General features: G+C 40.3%; 1 protein-coding gene across 8 annotated transcripts in view; it reads left to right on the top strand.

The window, feature by feature from the left end:
* EPHA5 (EPH receptor A5) overlaps window positions 1-19,708 on the top strand; it is a 182,547-nt gene that overhangs the window by 123,710 nt on the left and 39,129 nt on the right. For 6 of the 8 annotated variants that reach the window (XM_018072010.1, XM_018072004.1, XM_018071998.2 and 3 more), the window contains 3 exons: window positions 8,621-8,745; window positions 11,509-11,668; window positions 15,662-15,767. In XM_018072010.1, coding sequence (XP_017927499.1) covers window positions 8,621-8,745; window positions 11,509-11,668; window positions 15,662-15,767 — 391 coding nt within the window. The remainder of the gene's footprint in view (window positions 1-8,620; window positions 8,746-11,508; window positions 11,669-15,661; window positions 15,768-19,708) is intronic. The other 2 variants (XM_018071978.2, XM_018071991.2) reach the window with 1 other exon arrangement.

Below are 19,708 nucleotides of genomic sequence, written 5' to 3'. Positions count from 1 at the left end.
AGAAAGAAGCCAATTTAGAAATTAAGAAGGTGACTTATGGTAGGGAGCAGGGATACGCATGTTTCACGTTTTATTCAATATCTTTGTTTTGGTTTTGGTTTGTTCTTATTGGCATGTGATTTTAAAAGGAAGTTTTTGCTTAATGCAAGTAAGATATTAGTTTGCGAATTATAGGAGAGGTGCTGGTAAGTGTGCTGGAGGCTAGTTGATAAATATACTCAATAATGAGAATTCTACAGCTAAATGCTGAACCCCATGGCTATGATCCAGTCAAATGCTGACAGCAGTGGTAGTGCTCATGCGCTTAAAATTAAGCATTTTCCTAAAGTGCTTTGATGAATCAGAACCAAAGTCCTTATCACCTTGCTAGAAGTGAATTTATTACAGTGTTGTGAATCAATAGTATTTATTCTTAGGCTTCATAACTAAACCACTAATGGAATATAGGGAAATTACAGTTTTTCTGTGGCACGAAGGAATCTGGCTCTGGTCTTAACCACAAACTGTTCCCCAGCTTTGAGAAAAAGTTACTATCTTTATTTCCAGAGGGCCTAGAAAAGCAAAATCAGGTATTGGAATTCCCTGTGGATCTGCACAAGATATTTCTTCATGCCTCTCTTCCTTGCTCCAACAACTCTTCATCCCAGATAGGTGTTTGCCTTAGGGGCAAGCACCTGCTTGGGACATCAGGGAGGCCTTTTTTTCTTGAGCAAAGGCAAACTGTGATACCCTAATGTCTCCCTCTCCCTTCTGAGGATCAGCATAAATTGAAGCTTAATAGGAACTAACTGTGCAGGACTCAGGGCTGATGCTGCTGTAAATACAAATGAATATATGTTAGGCCTGACAATTGGAAAGAAATTTCCCAAACAGTGAGATATGGCCAGAGCCAGTCTTGCCAGGCCAGTTTTTTTAATTATTTTTCCAAACAACCTGTAGCTTTATGAAGGGGGTTTTGGACCCTGCAAAATACGAACGAGTGTTTGCAAGCCTTCAGGTTTCAAGAGAAAAAAATTACCTCAATTGGTGTTACAGAGTACAGAGGATTCCTCAACAACTGAAATACCAGGACATTTCTCTACATCCCAATAGTGGGCATTTCCAGTAGTGGCTGTGCTAGTTAGCTCACAGTATCTGGAGATAAACTATTGCTAATGCCATTATTCTAGTTTACAACTTTTGAGATTGCTGGTCAGGGGAGAGGGATCCTAATACCTGCAGTTTTCTCTTTTGGTATCTGATCATGTTTTCTTCAAGCCTCATGCCTGCAAACCATGTGAATCTGCAGGCAGCTTCCATTCTTTAAGAGTATGCGTCTCTCATCCGTGATTGGCAGGAGTCAAAAGTATGTCTGTAGAACTCTGTAAACAGAAGGCAAATAGAAAGAATCCAATTTATTTTTGGAAACCATGTGTTTTTAAGAGTCTTGTCAAAGATTATGTGGTTTTTTTGAGATGGCAGCGATATATGATATGTTCCAGCTCTGTTGTATATGGGGTGGTGCACACATGAGGAATGACAAGGCAGTCTTACCCCAAAGGCTCTGTAGTTTAGTCCCTAGTTTTTGTGATGTCTTTAAGCTCTGCTTGTAATCCTGTTGCAATTGTAACATATGATAGCCCTGACACAGGGTAACTTCATTAGGCTAGATTTTTTTAAAAACTATTTGCTTGCTTTGTAAGTGTTTTTTGGAAACATTCATACAGTCAGCAACAGGGCATACAGAAAGGAGTGCCAGAGGTGAGATGTTGCTATGGCTTCCTGTGTTGCCTCCACAAAAGTAGGTGCTTCAGTGAGTCTTAGCAATATTTTGCTCAGGCAGAATATTTTGTGAATGACAAAGATTGCTTTGGCTTCATCCACTGTCCTTCGAGGAGTATGTGTTGAGCCCTGCTTTCTTACAATTAACACAGTATTTTAATTAAATGGTAAAGACTGTATACAAACATTTAAAGCTGTGCATTTTATTGTTTTCTTAATTTATGTGTCAATAATTAGTAATTGGTCTTAAAAACAAAGGAATTTTATAGATACATTTTTATAACACAAGGTATTGCAGCAAGGATTTGAGTAGTGATTTTTCACGTGCAGTAAGGCTGCTCTCTTGCTATTTCTTCTTTGAATACCATTTTACAGGGGTAGCCAGATATCATGGAGTGTTGGCTAGTCACTGTGCTGTTTCTCTTGCAGCCTCCTCCAGGAGATACTCAGAGAAAAGGTGGCCTTGAATTACTTGAATTTAGTGTGAACACACCTCTCCTTCCCTCAAACGTAGTGGAATTACTGCAAGAATAAGATATTGGGGCACAATAAATCTTGGAAATCTGAGACAGCACTGATGCATAGTCAGGCATATCTCCTGAGCTGTTACACAGATCAGAAATAAGAGATGAGCCATTATCCCTGTGCTAATGCAAATTGCATGCAGATTACTTCTGTTTTCTCTCTAATGTGAATATGAATTGAAGGGCTCTTTTTCTAGTTTGTGTCTTTGAACTCATGAGCACTTCTCTGTAGTGGGGCTGCTGGTAATTAAAAGTGTTGGGTTAGTAGTGTCCACAAAACCACAGTGTCTACACTGCTCTCTTTACCTTTAGCAAAGATACTTTTCTAGTATCTTAGGTCCAGGGATTAGAAGCCTAGAGAGAAGTTATCTGAGGAAAGCTTTGTCAAAGAATGAACAGATGCTCAAGAGAATTAGACACAAATTAGGGTTTCACTTTTCCTGAATCCAACTTTCTGTCCAGCTGGGAAGCAGCAACATCTTGGGAGCACCTTGGCTGTGACCAACTTGGGCATCGTGTCCTGTTGCTGAGCTCAAGGAGCCGTGTTGAATCTTTTAGGAACTGCGGTGGGAGCCACCTGAAAGATTGCCCCTTTTCAAATTAGATAGAACTGGTTCCTTGGGTTAGCCATGGATTCATATAGAAAAATGGGGCCCTGCCTTCTGTCAGGGCCCCTGAGTGCTTCAGATGGGTTACTCTCTCCTCTGACCTCTTTTGTTTCAAGATACACATCAGGGCATCTCAGGTTTCAGAGGCATTCAAAAGGGTGGTAGATAACAGAGACTGCAAATATATCTAAGATCTGGCACTTACAGGTGGTCATCATGGTAGGTAGAAGATGTGAAGAAACATTATGTATTTATTGACAAAGAAATTTGAAGATTGTGTTTTCATTTTGATATTTGATGTATGAAAAGGACCAGCATAAAGTCCCCATCTACTCAAGAGACACCTTGAAAAATCGTGCAAAAGAAGATGATCTCCATATATGAACCATATTTTAGGATTAGGCTCCTATTCGGCAAGGTGTTTGGATTTAATCTAATCATGAGGCTAAAATTTACTTCCTTGCACTATTTAGAGCCTGTGCATGATTGAAATCCCATGAAAGACCTCAGATACAGTTGAAAAATCATTTAATGCTACTTAATACAAGGACCTTTCATTTCCTGGACTTAGTTTTCGGAAACATTGGCAAGCACCTGAAAAATTGTGGCCCAACCTTTTTGTCTAACTAGCCAGCCACAGTTTGCAACTACTTGTTCTCAAGGTACGAAGAGTTTGGGGTACACTTTGGGATATTAACAATTGCAACACAAAAGTCAAGTTATGACTCAAATGCTAAGTTCTGACCCAGGCATAATATCCACAGTAAAAGTACTCTTAAGGGAGCTATCAGGTGCTTTTCTAAAAGTCTGTAGTTTCTGTAGAGAAATAAAAAGAGGTTTTGGCTTTTTTTCCTTCCCCAAACAGTGTTTCTGTTTTAACTAATGCATCTGTCTTGTTTAAAATGAACATACTGCTTGAAGCCGCTTGCAATTTCACATGCCTTTAGTGTGACTTGGTGAATAATCCAAGTCTTGCTCCAAATTCTGAAGTCACCAAAGGCCTGAGAAAAAAAAAAGTCAACAATTCCATTAATTAGAAACTGAGTGAAAAATTGCAATATACCAGGCTTTTGAAGTGACACCAGAATTACTTCTCTTGTTGTTATTCTTCTGATACAGGTTTCATTTGCTTCAATTAAACCTGGTTTTATTAGGTGTATTAATGATAACATAACTGTTTGGTTATATGATGACAGGTGAAAGTATTGATTTAATCAAAAGCATGAATTGGACTTTTAAATCTTCTGGCATAAATTCGGACTGCAAAGAAACATGGCATCACATGGAGGGAGGAGCCCCAAGGTGTATTAAAAAGTCTGATGTGTAGATCTCAGACGTTCGCTCATACAAGAATATATGTACTCATGGTAAACGAAATTGCAAACACATGAAAATCCATAGCATAGATGTCTATAAAAAGTGATGCTTATGTCTCTAGACATCTGTGTCATAGATGTCTGTAAGAGTAACCAGGGCAGAGACGGGAGCCGTAGGATCTTCCTCTTTGATGCCTTAGTTGTCTTTGAAAAAACCCAAATACCCCGAAGGCCAAAGGAAGTAGAGGTGCCAGTCCCTTTGCCCACATAAATAAGCATCTCGTTGTGGGCTACTCTGGGTTGCTCTGAGTGAGGATCTGTCCTGGCAGAAGTTAAAGCTGATTAAAAGTCTTGGGCTGATGGCTTGTCTTTTGCACTGAGGGTGAAAGGAGTTAGTTTGTTTGGGTTTGCGGATTTTTTTATCAGAAGTGGAGAACTTCACTGGCTGTGGGGCTGAGTGAGATGGGGAACTGTTAGCTTTTGGTTTTGCCAGAGTGAAAAATACTAAGGCAAAAGTAATGGGTGGAGAGAGCATTAGATAGACCATGAAATGTAGAAACTGGATTATTTGTTTTATCTTGGTACAGTGGTCATTCACCTGATAACATTAGTTTCTCTTAAAATATAATTAGCATTTTATTCCACTAAGCATTATTGTGTGTTAGACATTAGTGGGACATAGCAAGGTATGTTGTAAATATGGAGTTTGGTGCCTAGATGGCTAATTCAGTTCTAATGTCATTATTAAAGGTTGCAGAGGAACAATGTCCTAAAATGTCTGTTCCTCATGAACTAATCTCCTGTAGTTATTCAGATGTGACTAATGATGCATCTTCTGCAGAAACTTCAATTTGTTTATTTGGTATGTACCCTTATTCTTCTTGTGAAATGTTAGAAACAGAACAAAAAGATAGAATCAGTTTTCTATGCTTTTCTTTGCTTCCTGATTAATTTTTGGTCTCAGGAAAGCAAAAATGTACATTAGCAATTTCACACCTTGTTACATCTTCTGTTTGCTTTCATCACACGCGTGGCTGTTTTCATAAATAGCAAACATAAACATAAATGATGTAATATCCCTCTTTGATCTTCAGTGTGTGGCTGAGAAATTAACGCATATGTGCACATTACTTGTAAAGCAGCGTCAACAATTCACGATGTACATTCACCTTTTGTAGTGTCAAGGCAGGAATTTGAACAAGACTTCTGTCTGCTTACATAAGAAACATGAGAATTATAGCTTTATGTGTCTTGACTCTTACGTGAATATATTTTTTGAAATGTTGTACTTCAAATGGAAGGGTTCTGTGGCTTGACTTCTTTCTGTTAAGAGGATGCTGCCCTTGCAGACTCAGTGACCTTTGAAAAGTGAGTCTCAAGTAATCCTTTTATTTCTCTGAGATCATATAGCACAGTATCCAGTTGCAGGCTTTTAAGATGGAATGATTGCAGACTTTGTCCACTTACCTGGATTGGATTACATTTTGTTTGACAAAGAAAGCTAAAATACTTATACCTTCCTTCCTTCGCTTCACAGCATTGTGATCTCTGTGCATTCAGGATGCAGAGTAGTTGCTATATCATGCCAGCAGTGCTGGGATTTATTGAATTTACTTAATTGGCCTTTATCTCACGGTTACACTTTAACGCTTCTTTTGAAGGCGATTCAAAAAGGATAGGGTTACTCCCTTTCTAATTTACTTTGAGAGTTGTGTTACTCATTTTCTTATCTTCCCTCCATTTCCCCGTAGAGCAGAGCATTCTGTAGAGCCACAATTGAACATGTTAGAGACTTGCACACCAGGAGATTTAAGTCCATGATGTTGTTAGCTAGCCAAGCTTTGTGCAAACTGCTTTTTAAAGAGAATGCTCTGTTAAAGGAGTGTGGGAAGTTTGATGATTGTTTTTGGGTGGCTGGGGGTCTATTTTGTGTTGTACTATGCTGGTGCGCATGAAGGAGAGCTAAACTGCCCTGAACCTCCCAGGGAAAGATTTTGCAGCAGAGTTTGGAATCACTTGCATTGTTTTCTTGGTTTTAAAGCACTTGTGAGCCTCGACCCTATAAACACTTCAGGAAACCTCAACAGAGTGGAAGAAAAGTCCATTATCTGGTCCGGCAGTTTTGATCCTGGGAATTGGATGGTTTTCACCTTCCTGAGAGGCATTCAATACCAGAGAAGGCTGAGGTCTCCCGTCCATGCACTTCTCAAATTTGCTTTTACTAATAGTTTAAAAAGGTTTAATGCTCAACACTGACTTTCTCTGTCCTGCCAGACCTCTACTGCCAGCTCTGTAAGCATGGAATGGGTGTTGCAGGGATTTGGGGGCAATGGAGAACAGTCCCAGAGGGCATAGGTCCCTTTTTCTGAGTACTTTGGTGGCTCCACCCCCTATCTGTAGCATCTAAGTGATCAGTATGGTCTCTTTAACTAGGACTGTAGAACCTTCTGTTATTTGGCACAATCACCACACAGTGAGACTGGTTTTCCAATGCCTCTGAAAATCATGTAGCTTCCTTGCATTAGAAGGAAACTTCATACAGTTTTAATGGATCTCCCTACTCATTATGTCTTCTGTGAGCTAATACATCTGACCATACACATGTGCACGGACCACATACCTCACACACACAACTCAGCTTGTTGTGCTCATGAATGCATAATGCGTATTTAGGCACCTGGGTTAATTAAGTAAAGTTCTGTGTCAGATTAGCAGTTTGTACTTAGGTTGTTATTTGCCTTCACGTAGCCCAAAAACTTGTAGAGGATGTCGACCAGGGGTAAGGTGACTTTTGCAGATGAAAATTTGTTGACGATCACTGTACAGCGCCTGCATAAATAATATGATCATCATCAAATCAAGGTGGTTTTTACTCACTCAGTGGAGCAGTTGCGAGCACAGTGGTGGATGCACAACTGACAGGCAAACGTTGTCTGTGCAGCCTGATGCCAGCTCTCCAGCAGAAATCAATATGGAAATGGCCAACACCTTTCAGGATCCTCCAAGAGCCAGTCTGGGGAAGGATTAGTAAACAGGAGTGAGAAAAACTGGGCCTGAAGCAAGACTGAGGTGCAGGAATTTGCATTAAGAGAAGTCTTGCTACTAACCTTCAGTCCAGAAATAATTGTCTGGAGCTCTTCCCTTACTTTTTGGCTTAAAATCAGACCTGGAAAAATTAATTTATTTATTGTCTTTATTTTACTTGATGTGTTGGGAGTTTTTTTAGTATTAAGATAATTAGCTAGTCCTGCATATAGAAGAAATTTTTTTTATATAGTTCTAAATACATTTTGAAAGATAAAATGTGGTCATTTGCTACTGTTCTTTGCACTCCATTCCTCATATGGGCACAAAAATCTTTGCCATGGGTCTCCCCAGCCTCCCTGTCATCTTTACCAGGAACTGGCCCATGTGGAGGGTGAGTCAAAACCCCTCAGCCAGGCATGGGCTGTTTTTGTCTCTGGAGAAGCTGCTCTTGGCCCTGAAAATGAGAGACTGAATTTTGCCTGTCCCCTTTTCTTTTCACTCAGTGTTGTTTCCTAATCTCTAGCATGAAATACCTGGGGTGTTGGAGTTGCATTGCCCATAGCAACTTTTGCTAGAGAGCTGGCAGGGTGGTAGCAACCACAGCTTAAAAAGTCTCTGCAGACATCGGACTGAATACAAAGGATCAAACCTGTTTCTGATGCACATGTGTGCTGCAAAGGGCAGATAACCTTTCAGAGCTGCATCTTAAAATAATAAGCAGAGCTGGTATAGCTGCTTTCATGCTGTGGCTTTCCCAAGCACACCACGAACTTCCGAACCGTGATTGCCATTAAAATCTTTTGCCATTTGCGAGGAATTAGCATCACTATGTGAACTGTAACACCCCAGTGATATTTATGGAGAGCAATTGAATTATAAAGGTCATAATATTCCCTGCTTCTGGAAGGAGGGGGCTAAAAGATGCCTAGTCTTAAACTACTTGCAATCCAAAAAATAGTTAAGAAACCCATGTAATCTAAGGTTTTGTGAAGAATATATAACTTGAAAGAGGACAGAACAAAGTAAAACATAATCAATATGTAATCCTGATAATGTAGGCCCTTGACACGTTTGAAAAGGGAAGGTGTGGAGTTGATGTGTTTGAAAAATGCTTGAAAAGACAGGGTTGATGTATAGGCTGCTGACAGTAGTTTGTGTTGTTCCTTTGCTCGGGCTAGTGATGCTGGTCAGCTGCTGAAAATCTGTGCAAGTCCAGTTGTTAAAGATGGGCAAATACCACCAAGGTAAAAACAGACCCTGCTGATCTGCAGTAGCTAAGGATTGCCTTGTGTTTGAGGATGCACTGAGGAGTTTGACTTTGGCCAGGGCAGACCATCTTGCTAACAATGGTTTTTGTCTGTTCTGTTTTTCTCCTGTCTTGCAGCACCTTCTCCAGTCAGTAGTGTGAAAAAAGGGAAGATAACTAAAAATAGCATCTCCCTTTCCTGGCAGGAGCCAGATCGACCCAACGGCATCATCCTGGAATACGAAATCAAATATTTTGAAAAGGTGTGATGGACTGATTGCTGAGTATCCCAAGTACCTTCTCTTTACTGTTTTCTTCATTTAGTTATAATTATTTGAGTCATGGAAGGGAATGGAGTGGTTTTATGCATAAATCAATGTCAGATTGATTTTGCAGTAAATGATTAGGTAGACTTGAAATGAGGGTGTTGCTTTCCATTAGTGTGCCACTTCTCTTGAACAAATACATTAAATATGCGTGTCAAATTCCTCTGTGGCCTTATCACATTAAGATAGAGCCTGCTCATTTGTTAAAAACAGGAGGGGGTTGGGGATTGAGCATCTGTCTCCTCCCAGAAACATCAGACAATCCCTCGCCTTAGGTATTTCAATTTCTCACTTGATTTTTCATCCACAGTGTAAGGAGAGGAGAAAGGTTTTGTGAAGAGATTCTGTATGCTCTGATATGAAGAAGTGAATCCTGGCTTAACAGCTTGCCTGGGTTTTCCAACTCTTACTCTCAATCTAATGGGAAGCACTCTCCCTACAAAACTTGCCTCTCCTAGTCTTCCTTTCCAATGTCAACTTGTACTCTTCCTGAAAAAATTAATGTAGTTTAAATTAAATAGGTTACAAATGCCCTTTATCAGAATAGTATACTTTGAGTGATACAGCCTTAAATCTTTGGAAATCTTAGATTTCCTTGAATCAGGTTTGCAGGAGTTGACCAAACAGCAGTTTTGTGCCATAGCTGGAATGGTAAGGTGTTCTTTTTTCTTCTGAAACACCCAGATTTTCTACATGAAAACAAGAAAAAAATAATGAAATTGAGTCACAATTCACTTTTTTGGGGAGTTGAATTTCTGTTTTGAGGAAGATATTTCATTAGCTCTGTCTATGACCCAGCTGAAATCACTGAACAAGGACCAGTACTAGGTCCTTATTCTTTCTCTCTTCTTTCTCTGACCATGGGAGGGACCTGCTCAAGCAGTCCATGCAAAGAGGGAAAAGAATTTCATAAATCTCCATCAAGATAAAACCAACATTATTTTCGCAGATGAGGGAAATGGGCGCTAGATGTGTGAGTGACTTAAATAGGGCTGAGGCTTTCAAGATTAAAGCGCAAAGCAAGAATCAGGTTATTCTGTTGCTGGAAATAATCCATTGCTAATTATTTTATTACCTTGTGTGAATGACTGTTGTGGCACATTTTCTTACCATGGAATGTCCTGGGAAGATTAGCTTCTAGAAACCTTGATAATGAGCAAATAATTAAAGCAAAAAAATCCATATATTCCTTCATTTTACTTAGTTTGTTTTCCAAAAAATTGGCAGGATAGGGGGCTTAAAAATGTTGTATTTGTGGTCCAGAACTACTCTCAAATAGCTTCACTAAGTAGTTCTTGAAGTGCAAGTCCTTCATGGGGATGTAGATCCAGCCAATCCAACTTTATGCTGTCTTGATTTATTTCATTCAGGTTGATAGTGAAGTTTAGTATTTTCCATAGAAAAGCCCAAGAGTCTAAGTGTTTGCAGAAGCCAACAGTATATTGAAAACCTAACTGGCTGACATACAAGCAAAGATGTGACTTATTGCTTTTTAACCAGTCATTGAGTTAGATTGGGGATTTTGTCCTTAATCCTTTTTGTTTGTTGCTACTATAATTTGTATTTTCTGGATTTTCAACCCTTCATAAGGGTAAATTCACAGCATTAATTTCCAAGGGACAAGAATTGTCTATATTAAATGTTTGGGAAAATTGAGTTTTGTCAGATCATGGTCCTGTAAGAGGAATCACTCTTTAATATGATAAAAAAGGCACATATATATATGTGTTTGTGTGTGTGTGTACACATTTCTCCAAAACAGATTTCAAATGAGAAATTCTGTAATTTTACATTTGGAGATTCCCAACATCTTAGCCAAGTATAGTACTATCTATTGGAAGTTGTCCATTAAATTAAGAAAAAAAAAAGAAAAATCAGTTCAGATCCTAAGAGCTATGCAGAAATCTTGGTAGAAAATTACTAAGAACTCTGGTTTAACTCATAATAATTTGGATATGAGAGGATATGGTGAATAAAAAGCAGTTTCCAAATTTGTAGACCTTAATTTATGAGCTCTTGTCTAGATTATGTGTTACAGTAAATAATTCTAAGAGTAATTACCAAGCATTTGAGCAAAATTTTAATCAAAGAACTGAAATTGTTTCATATTAGAAACTGATGTAGATGAAGATTTATTTCAGCAGTTTTTCTTCTAGTTCATTGCTGCAGAAGAACAATGCAAAAATTAGGTATTTTCCTGGAGTTTTGGTTTATTACTCCCTTCCCAACGTCTAATTCTTGGTTCTAGAAATGCCAGCTTAAAGTTGTACAATGTATAATATATTATTCTCTTTTAGGCCTGGATACATTACTGGGAAGCTGTGTTGGTATAAATTTAAAATCCCTTTCTAAGGCGATGGGGCTTTTTTTATCTTCCCTGTGCCTTGGGATTGATCTTTGTATAATAAACCTTTCCATTGCCCCAGGCCATGTGCATCCTGAGTGATGGAAAGCTACTTCTACTACAGATGCCAGTTGCATGCCTCCTAGAATCATTGATTATAAATTGAAAATGAGAACTCATATTTTGTACTGCAGAAAGGACCTTCAGAGAGGGGGTTTTGAGGAAAAATCCTCAAAAATGCATGCTTCAGTCACCCTTTATAACATTGCTCTGGGGGTTGTTAAGAGTCTATCTTCTCTGAGAGCCATTATTTATGTGTTTGAACTTTATGGTTTTTGGGGGGGTGTTGGGAAAAGGACCAGGAGACGAGCTACACTATCATCAAATCCAAGGAGACAGCAATTACAGCAGATGGCTTGAAACCAGGTTCAGCGTACGTCTTCCAGATCCGAGCCCGGACGGCTGCCGGCTATGGTGGCTTCAGCCGAAGATTTGAGTTTGAAACCAGCCCAGTGTGTAAGTCTTTTTAATTACTGTCGGCCCGTGTCTCTGGAACAGTTACTAGAAATGAGTCAGGGGATCGATATCTTTGCAGAGAGCTCTTCCTTTTACTGGCTTCATCCCCTGACTTTGGAAACATCAGGCACATTGTGATTGTGCACTGAATGTATCTGTCCTTTGCCTCCTCAGCCCACATCGTGAGCAGGAGGTCTTCAGGCTTTCCCTGCTTAGAAAACTCCTGTATTTATGGGAACTGATGCAAGAGAGGATAAGGGCTCTTCTCTCAGGAGGGACAGAGGGGCTAAGATCTGTTCCTCCACACCTCTTAATGGTATTCTGCAAAGGATGCTGAGCTCTCTTAAATATCTGTATTTGGGGAAAAAACCCTGAAATAGTGCCTCTCTGCAAGGGGGGGAGTTTAACAAGCATTAGTGTCTTTTGGTGCAAGTTCCTGTCAAGTTAAAAGATAGTTTCTGTTGGCTGCCAATGCCACAGCCTCAAGGAAAGGAGTTCGACTTGTGATCAGAAATGGAAAAAAATGTGCACTGCATGTGCAGGACTTCTGCTTGATCTGGTACAGATTTGTGGGGTTTGAAATTTTCTATTTTTCTTTTTTTTTTTTTTTTTTTTTACTGAATCTGATTATCCAGGTCTGGATTCTGGAACAGATTCTGTGGCAGAGTGAACTCCTGAGGCACACAGAGGCTCAGCTGCTCTTTCTTCAGTGTTCAGGCACAGCTGTGGGGAAATTCTTTTTGTCCCAAATACAGAATTTTTGCTGAGGTGTCATATATAATTTTCTCCACCAGAAAGTATGTCTTTCGTCTTTTAGTTTGTACAACTGTCATTTATTAATTTTTTATACTTTTTGCATGGGAGAGAAATTTTGTGGTGGATATACTCTATTCATTCCTGTGGAAAAGAGACTATTTTCTGTGTTTTCCTTGGAAATTTAAATTCATCAATACTTTGATTACTGTTACTCCAGTTCATTTAAAATTCATCATCTTTGAGAAGAAGATGCCAAGTTGTCTTTTCAATTCATGCTACCTTTGAAGCTGTAATAGATTTTAAACAAATCATTATATATGTGCAGATGTAGCTGTGGAGCCAGTGATTGAGCTAATATAGTGAAAATTGCATCACAATGCAAACATTAATGCAATAGGAATGGTCTATTTGATGTATATCTTATTGTATTAACCATTAATCATGCCCAATAAGTAGCAACCAAATCATGTTATGCCAAAAATTATTATATATAGTTTTGCTCTCAGTTGGAAAGTTTCTAGTTTAAAGTCATTTGAGTAATAGTGTTCCAGACTATTAAGGAGTAATACATGAAATATATGCACATTTGATCTAGTACCTACAGTTCTGGTCTCAAAATAGTGGCACTCCCATAAAGCCCGTCATGTGTTCATCAGGTTTTTTTGAGGACATCATGTGGAAATATCTTTAAACACTAGAAACGTCTTGAGCCATTTTGTTGCGCCTGCACCCTAGTCCTTTTAGCATTTTAAAGGCAGAGAAATAGGTACTTCTCTGGTACCTAGGAGCTGCTGATGTAGTCAGAGGAATACCTACTGAATAGCCCCCAGTTTGGGAGCTGGGAACTGTTCTTCTCTTGGACTCAAACTCTGGCTGAGACCAGACTTAACAAGATGTTTAAACTCTTGCTAGAATTTAAATACAATGTTAGCCTCAGTATCTTACAAAATACATCTCTGTTTGACATTTAAAACCTTATAAAAAGATTTTTTTTTCTCAAGGCCCTATATAAAGTCAGTATTAGTGTCAGGAGTGACCAGACTCTCACTGCTTTCCTGCATGTCCTGAAGAATCTGAAAACAAGCACAGATCCAAGTCTCACTGCTACTTCAGAGTTCAGATGTGAACTTCATGTTAGAGCCAAAGCAAATTATTTTGATTCAAGCACAGATGAAAACCTGACAGTGACTGTTCTGAGAATCAAAAACAGTCTCCAAATAATTTGGACTGAACAACAGGTTTTGTTTCCAATTTGCAAGATTTCTGTAGTTATCTTTAATGCACTTGGAGGAAGTATACAACAACAGCCTGAGAAATGCAGTCTGGGGAAGCTATAGCCTGCTTTGGACTTTTCCCTTCTTCCAAACTTTGGGAATTTTTACTTTCGGCTGCCTGTATGTGCAATTCTGCAAAGCACCATGAGGCAGCCAGGGCCGCATTTTTCAGTGAAAATTTTTTATTTGAGTGGAAGCTGTTGCTGGATGTATCCACTTGTTACTGTCCTCCTTTCCAAATGCCACTGAGCTTGTCTAGCCTCAATAAAACCTTGGCAAAAGCTGGGTTTAGACTGGGTTGGTGAGCTAATCCAGCTGGTCTGCCGGGCAGGACTAGGAACACGTCACCAAGTTGAGAAGGGGTAATGAAGGTGTGTATGTGTCCCCAGCTTTGAATGGCAGCAAGGTCCCAACTTGGGACCTTGGATTCAGGCTTTCCAGCTGCCATAGATCACAGCAGGATTTATCTGATTTCCCCATCCCTTGAGCTGTGCAAAAAGTTACTGCTTAATGTTCTCCTTTAAGTGTTTTTAATTATTTTGTCAAGGAAGCATTGAAACATCATCTTCAGGAGCCCCCATAAGTTTGTGAAACTAATAAAATCTCCAGATGATGGCAGGGTTTTGGAGCAGTTAACATTAAATATTTAATGTATCAGGACCCATCCTTCTGAAATCATTTATGTTGCTGTAGCAGGTCCACCCCACTCATAGTTAAGCACTGGAGAGCTCCCATATGAAGAACTACTTGAGGCCCATTGCAGATCAGTGTTTAATGACATACCTTTTTGTCTTTCTTTTCTTTTAACAATTGATATGGGGCTATATTCAGTTATTTTATAGCCTCCATAATGTTAATGCTGTGTTAGGGATCCTTTTCTAGTTCAATCATTTAGTTAAAGGCTTCTTCAGTATGCAATTGATTCCTGCTGCTCCCCAGAGTGAATGAAGCTTCATTGCAGGCTGGCACAAGGGCAGGAGCTATAATGAGTTTTTTCCCTGCAGAGCAGCAGTGCCTGCACCAGGGACCTGGTTTTGCAGGGACAACACTAAATTTGTGCCCTGGGGTGGTTAAATATACACTGCTAAATAAGCTGGCAGCAAAGAGGACAAGGTGAAGAGACTTTGGTTTCTACTTGGGGAACCCCACACGCAAACCCCTGGGGAGAGATAGACTCCTTCCCCTTGCAGTGTAGGGCAGATAATCAAGATACAAAGGGTATTAGCATTTACATTTTACAGGTTACAGGAGCTTTCTCACCTGCTCTTACTTAACCTGTGTCAAAACTCAGTTCTTGAACGGCTTTCTTGACCTTTCTGCTGGCATCTTTATCACAGGATTTTGTCTCCTGCCTTTTGGCAGAGGGGCTCTTTACAAGGCATGGGCTGGAAGAATTTTGCCTCCTTTGGCTGATAAAAAGACCAACCAGTGTATGTGTCTTAGCAAATTCCTGTTTTACAGAGGGCACCTTCTGGCCATGTGATATAGATGCCACAAGGAGTTAGTTTATAATTGTTTATAGCTTCTTGAAGTGCAGGTAGTCTTTATCTTGGAGATCTTGCTTATGTCTCTTAACAATAACATTCCATAAATGTCTCTCTGCAAATGGGAGCCTGTTGGGTTTTCATCTTTTATCTCTATGATTTCTAATGCAGCTAACTCAGGAAGAAAAACTTGAGTTCACAAACTCAAGGGCTGCATTTTGCAACAGTTTGGTTTCTGAATTCAGCGATGAGATACAATCTTGTTGAATTTTTGGCTTAGTGTTGCATGTGGTTTTGTTTTCTTTCCACTCATATCTTTTCCAAACTAGAAACAGACAGCAAAGGGGGAAAACACAAACCATAGAAGAAGAAATGAACTGGTAAGACTTGAAACCTCACTGGCAGCCTCACTAGAAAGACTCATATGAGAGCTGACTGTCATTTTAACCTTAATCTCCATTTTCTGTTTCTCATCTCAGCAGTAGCTGCATCCAGCGACCAGAGCCAGATTCCTATAATTGTTGTGTCTGTAACAGTGGGAGTCATTCTGCTGGCTGTGGTTATCGGTTTCCTTCTCAGTGGAAGGTAAGAGAAGAAGCTGTGTATTTATACTTCTCCAACTTTTGTAATAACTTTTATCTGTTCAGCTGATTAGTGGAATTTAGGCAAAAGCAGCATGTGAATAAAGCTTTCAAGCAGTAGCACTGTAAAACAGCACAAGGGTGGGCTGATTGATCTGTTTGGACAAGCAGGAATGGCAAAGGCTCACTCACAGATGTAGTTCACTTCCCAGCGATTGTCATCTGTGTATAGACTGGTCCTGATTATTTGACTTGATTAGCACAAGAGTGTTTTCATATTCCTTTAAAAATAAGCAGAACATATTACAGGTAAAGTATCCTCAACCCCATATGTTTGCATTCAGAGCTTGCAATGGACTTTGCTCACAGAGAAAACTCAACTTCAAGAAAACACATGCAAAGAAAATGGGAAGAAACCCACCATAATGGCCAAATACCTCACATTTTGGTCAGATCTGGATTTCATTTTTCATGTGTAGGATACTGATGTGTTCCCCAAGTGTTAGTAAATTATACAGAGAGCTCCCTCCATGAAGGGAGACACTCAGCTTCAAACCATCAGACAGCCCCACTGACTTCTCATGTGCTTAAACATAGGCAAGTGATGAAAGCCTAGGCTATACTATCTTTGACAACTCTAATGGAAGTTGATGGAATTTGTTGGTGAACAAGAGATTGTGGTACTGGGGCAAAATCTGGCTTGTATCAGGATCAGTTTGTAAAGCAACACCAAATTTGCGTGACAGCCAGCATACAAGACATTTCTTTTGTATTCTACATGTATATTAGTACATTTTTTTGTGGCAGTAGTCAAACAATGCAACATCCTTCCTGCAAAGCAGTGTGAAGTGCATCTCCTGATAAGGCTGAATTTGTTTTCAGTGCAAAGTAAACATTTATGCTTCTAAAGTACCAATCAACCCACTGTTGCTTTCATGATACAGGTCTGTCTTAAGCTCAGATCTAGCAAGGTGGCTGTAAATTACAGGATATTTTAAGTGTTAAGAGATGTTACAGATACTTGCTTAGGAACTGCACTGAGTATGTTGGTCAAGGGTCTTATTTACCAGAGGAGGTAGGCTATCAGTCTGAGAATGCAGAGCAGTGAAATCCAGCCAGGCTGAGCAGCTGGGTCCGCGTGCATAAGGCATCCGTGGAAGGACACAAACACAGTTATTTCCTGTCTTGAAAGGTAAGTGTGGTGCCAGACTCATCTCCACTCAAGGTCAGAGACTGACAGTCTCTTCCAGCTCAGCCGTTAGAGCTCCTGTCGTCTGCTTTGAGTGACTTGTTGGGCTTAAAAATGGAAAAGTAAATGCTACTGTCTGCATGAGAAGCATGCAGCAGCAGAGAGGAGTTGGGGGAGGGTGAATGGCTAAAGGCAATTCACACCAGGCCCTACCAGAAAGCTGTAGTCAAAAGACTTGGCTCTGAACACGGTATCCAGGAGTTCAAGTCTCTCCTTAAAGGCTAGAGGTTTTGATTCAAATTCCTCCTCAAACAGGGCAGGTGAATGTAAACTTTGGCTTCCCTCAGCCTGGATGTGTGCTTATATCAGTGCAAACAGGAGACTGCATGTGGGACCGTAGGGAAGCTATGGATGTAAACTGGCATCTCTGGAGGGAGGAATCTGGGGAGTGAATCACAGGTGGAGGATCCCGTCTGTGGCTGTGGGAATCGCTACTGTGTGGCTACCAGTAACTCTTGCTCTTCCCACAGTCTGGCACGCACTCAGGACTCCTCTGGGGAGGGTGTACCCTTGTAGGTCTCCTTTTTACTGCTACCTTCTCTGATCCAAGCAAGTGGTTGCAAATCCTGAGCCATTTGTCAGCAGTACTTGTTAGTTATGTCTTTCTGTCCTTTTGTCTAATGGGCTTTCCAGGATGTTCTTCCTCTTAGCTCTTTGTCTCTTGGCATGTTTATAAAAGCTCTTGTCTCTTTTGGCTAGAGTTCTATCACCACCTCTACTGCAGCCTTAATCCTTCTCCCTTGTACTCACACCTTCCTCCGTGGACCCCAGGGCACCTGCAGGTTTCCAGGAGCTTCCCCATGATGCCACACTGTATGTGTGGAAAGGGGCAGACACAGGGAGCTGAGCTCTTGGTCCATTTTTATCTTTCGAACCCTTCCCCTGAACTGAGAAGAGCACAGTCCCTCAGCTGGAGGTGGTGGAGAAGCCTCCAGCACCCAGGTTTGGTCCATTAGAAAACTGGCTTCAAAACCACAGAGCTTTTCAGCCAGTTTGAGTTTCTGTGAATTTTAAAACCCATCCAGTACGTGGAGTGACTTGTGAGAACAGAAAAATAAGCCCCAGAAACTCAGTAAGATGACAGACAATTTGAAATTAAACAAAGCAAAACAAAGAAATTGCTCTGGTTTGGAAGAAGCACAGATGCCACTGAGATGTATCACTCATGCTGCTTTGCCTTGGTTATGGATTCAAGACAATTTGTGGAGTGACTCTCCTGCTGTGACACTGCAGGGACAATAAATGGATTCCAAGTCATGGGATAATCCCTTTCTGAATCTGTTAACCTGTTTCTGGAAGATGCTTTCCTATGTCTCTGGAGTGGTTACATTATTCCAGTACTTCATTCCAGGGAGGTAAATTTTCTTTCCTAATTCTTTCCTGTACTTGCTTTTAGAAAAACAACCATTTTAAACTCCAGGTGGAATCATCACTGCTTGCCACACCAAGCAAAGCCCAGGTTCTGTCTTTTCTTCTGGTGTAAGAGAGCAGCTACTGCTCAGCAGCAGAGCTAAGGAAAAAACCCCTCTTCCTCTGTAGCAGAGGATGTAACTTGGCCAGCTCCTGCAAATGGACTACTCTTCGCTGACTTCATGCTTCTCCCAAGCTCCCTGGGAGGCCCTGGGCACCTCAGTATTAGGATATTCCTCCCTAGGATTCTGTATGACATCTTTTTGCACCTGTTCTCCCAAGTCCTACTCTGCAGCAAGCAGAGGCTTGAGAGCAGTTCTGCGGTGCAAAGTGGATGTCATCCTGCTCTTAGCAACTCTGAAAGTACTCTCCAGTTATAGGATTCAGGAGTTTTCTGGGGTCTGCAGGCTTTTTGTTTTCTACTAGGTTCCCGAAGGCAGAACCACAGCTCTTCCCCTTTTATTACTTTCAAGTATCTGCAGTTTTCTCACTTCTGAATGGATGTAAGTAACAGCTTGGCATTTCCCATTGGCAGCTGGCCCTAAACCAAAGGTCAGTTGAACAGTAGTCATGGTGGCATTTCCACATGCCAGCGTCCATCTGTGGAAATGCACTTTGTGTCTGAAGCTGGAGGTTCCTGGGAATTTGAAACTAAATGTGCTTTGCCCTAAACAATTAAGCTGCTTTCAGAGCTGATTTACTTGCAGATGCTCCCAACAACTCTTCCTGTAAATAACATGTCCTCTGACCAAGGTCATAAATGCCAAGCAAAATAGCTGATCACTTTTTTAAGTTATCCTGCTCCTTACATCAAGGACATATTAATAATATAACAATCGGGATTACAAATCAAAGAGATTCACTAAATCAGACTGTAGTTGTCTCAGCCAAAAAAGAGAAGTGGATTGAAAATCTATTATTAAACCAGCTACAAGTATTGAATTCAAGAACATGGAGTTGTTACTGTCTTTGTTTTGTTAGGATTATGTGTTCTCAAAAGCACAGTGCATTTTACACTGCTATAAAAGCAAGGCTATAAATTTTGCTTGAATTAGATATCGGTTGCCATTTTTGTTCCTTATTGAAATATATATTAATCTAAAATTGTTACTGACTTTTATTTTACAATCTGTGTCGGACAATCCAGTCACAAAGATCTTTGTGCTCCATCTCACAGGAGCAATAAGGTGCCTCAGTTGTTGTTGTGTGGCATCGGTCTCTTTCTCCCTACAAACCCAGGTAGGGAGTCAGGTTTTCAGCACTGTGGGAAGGAGACTGACTGCTCC

Source organism: Manacus vitellinus, unplaced genomic scaffold, assembly GCF_001715985.3.
Source record: "Manacus vitellinus isolate BGI_N305 unplaced genomic scaffold, ASM171598v3 scaffold_0_pilon, whole genome shotgun sequence".
In the NCBI taxonomy this organism is placed as follows: domain Eukaryota; kingdom Metazoa; phylum Chordata; class Aves; order Passeriformes; family Pipridae; genus Manacus; species Manacus vitellinus.
Note: the sequence above shows the minus strand (reverse complement) of the source record. Positions and strands in the feature narration are given on the sequence as shown.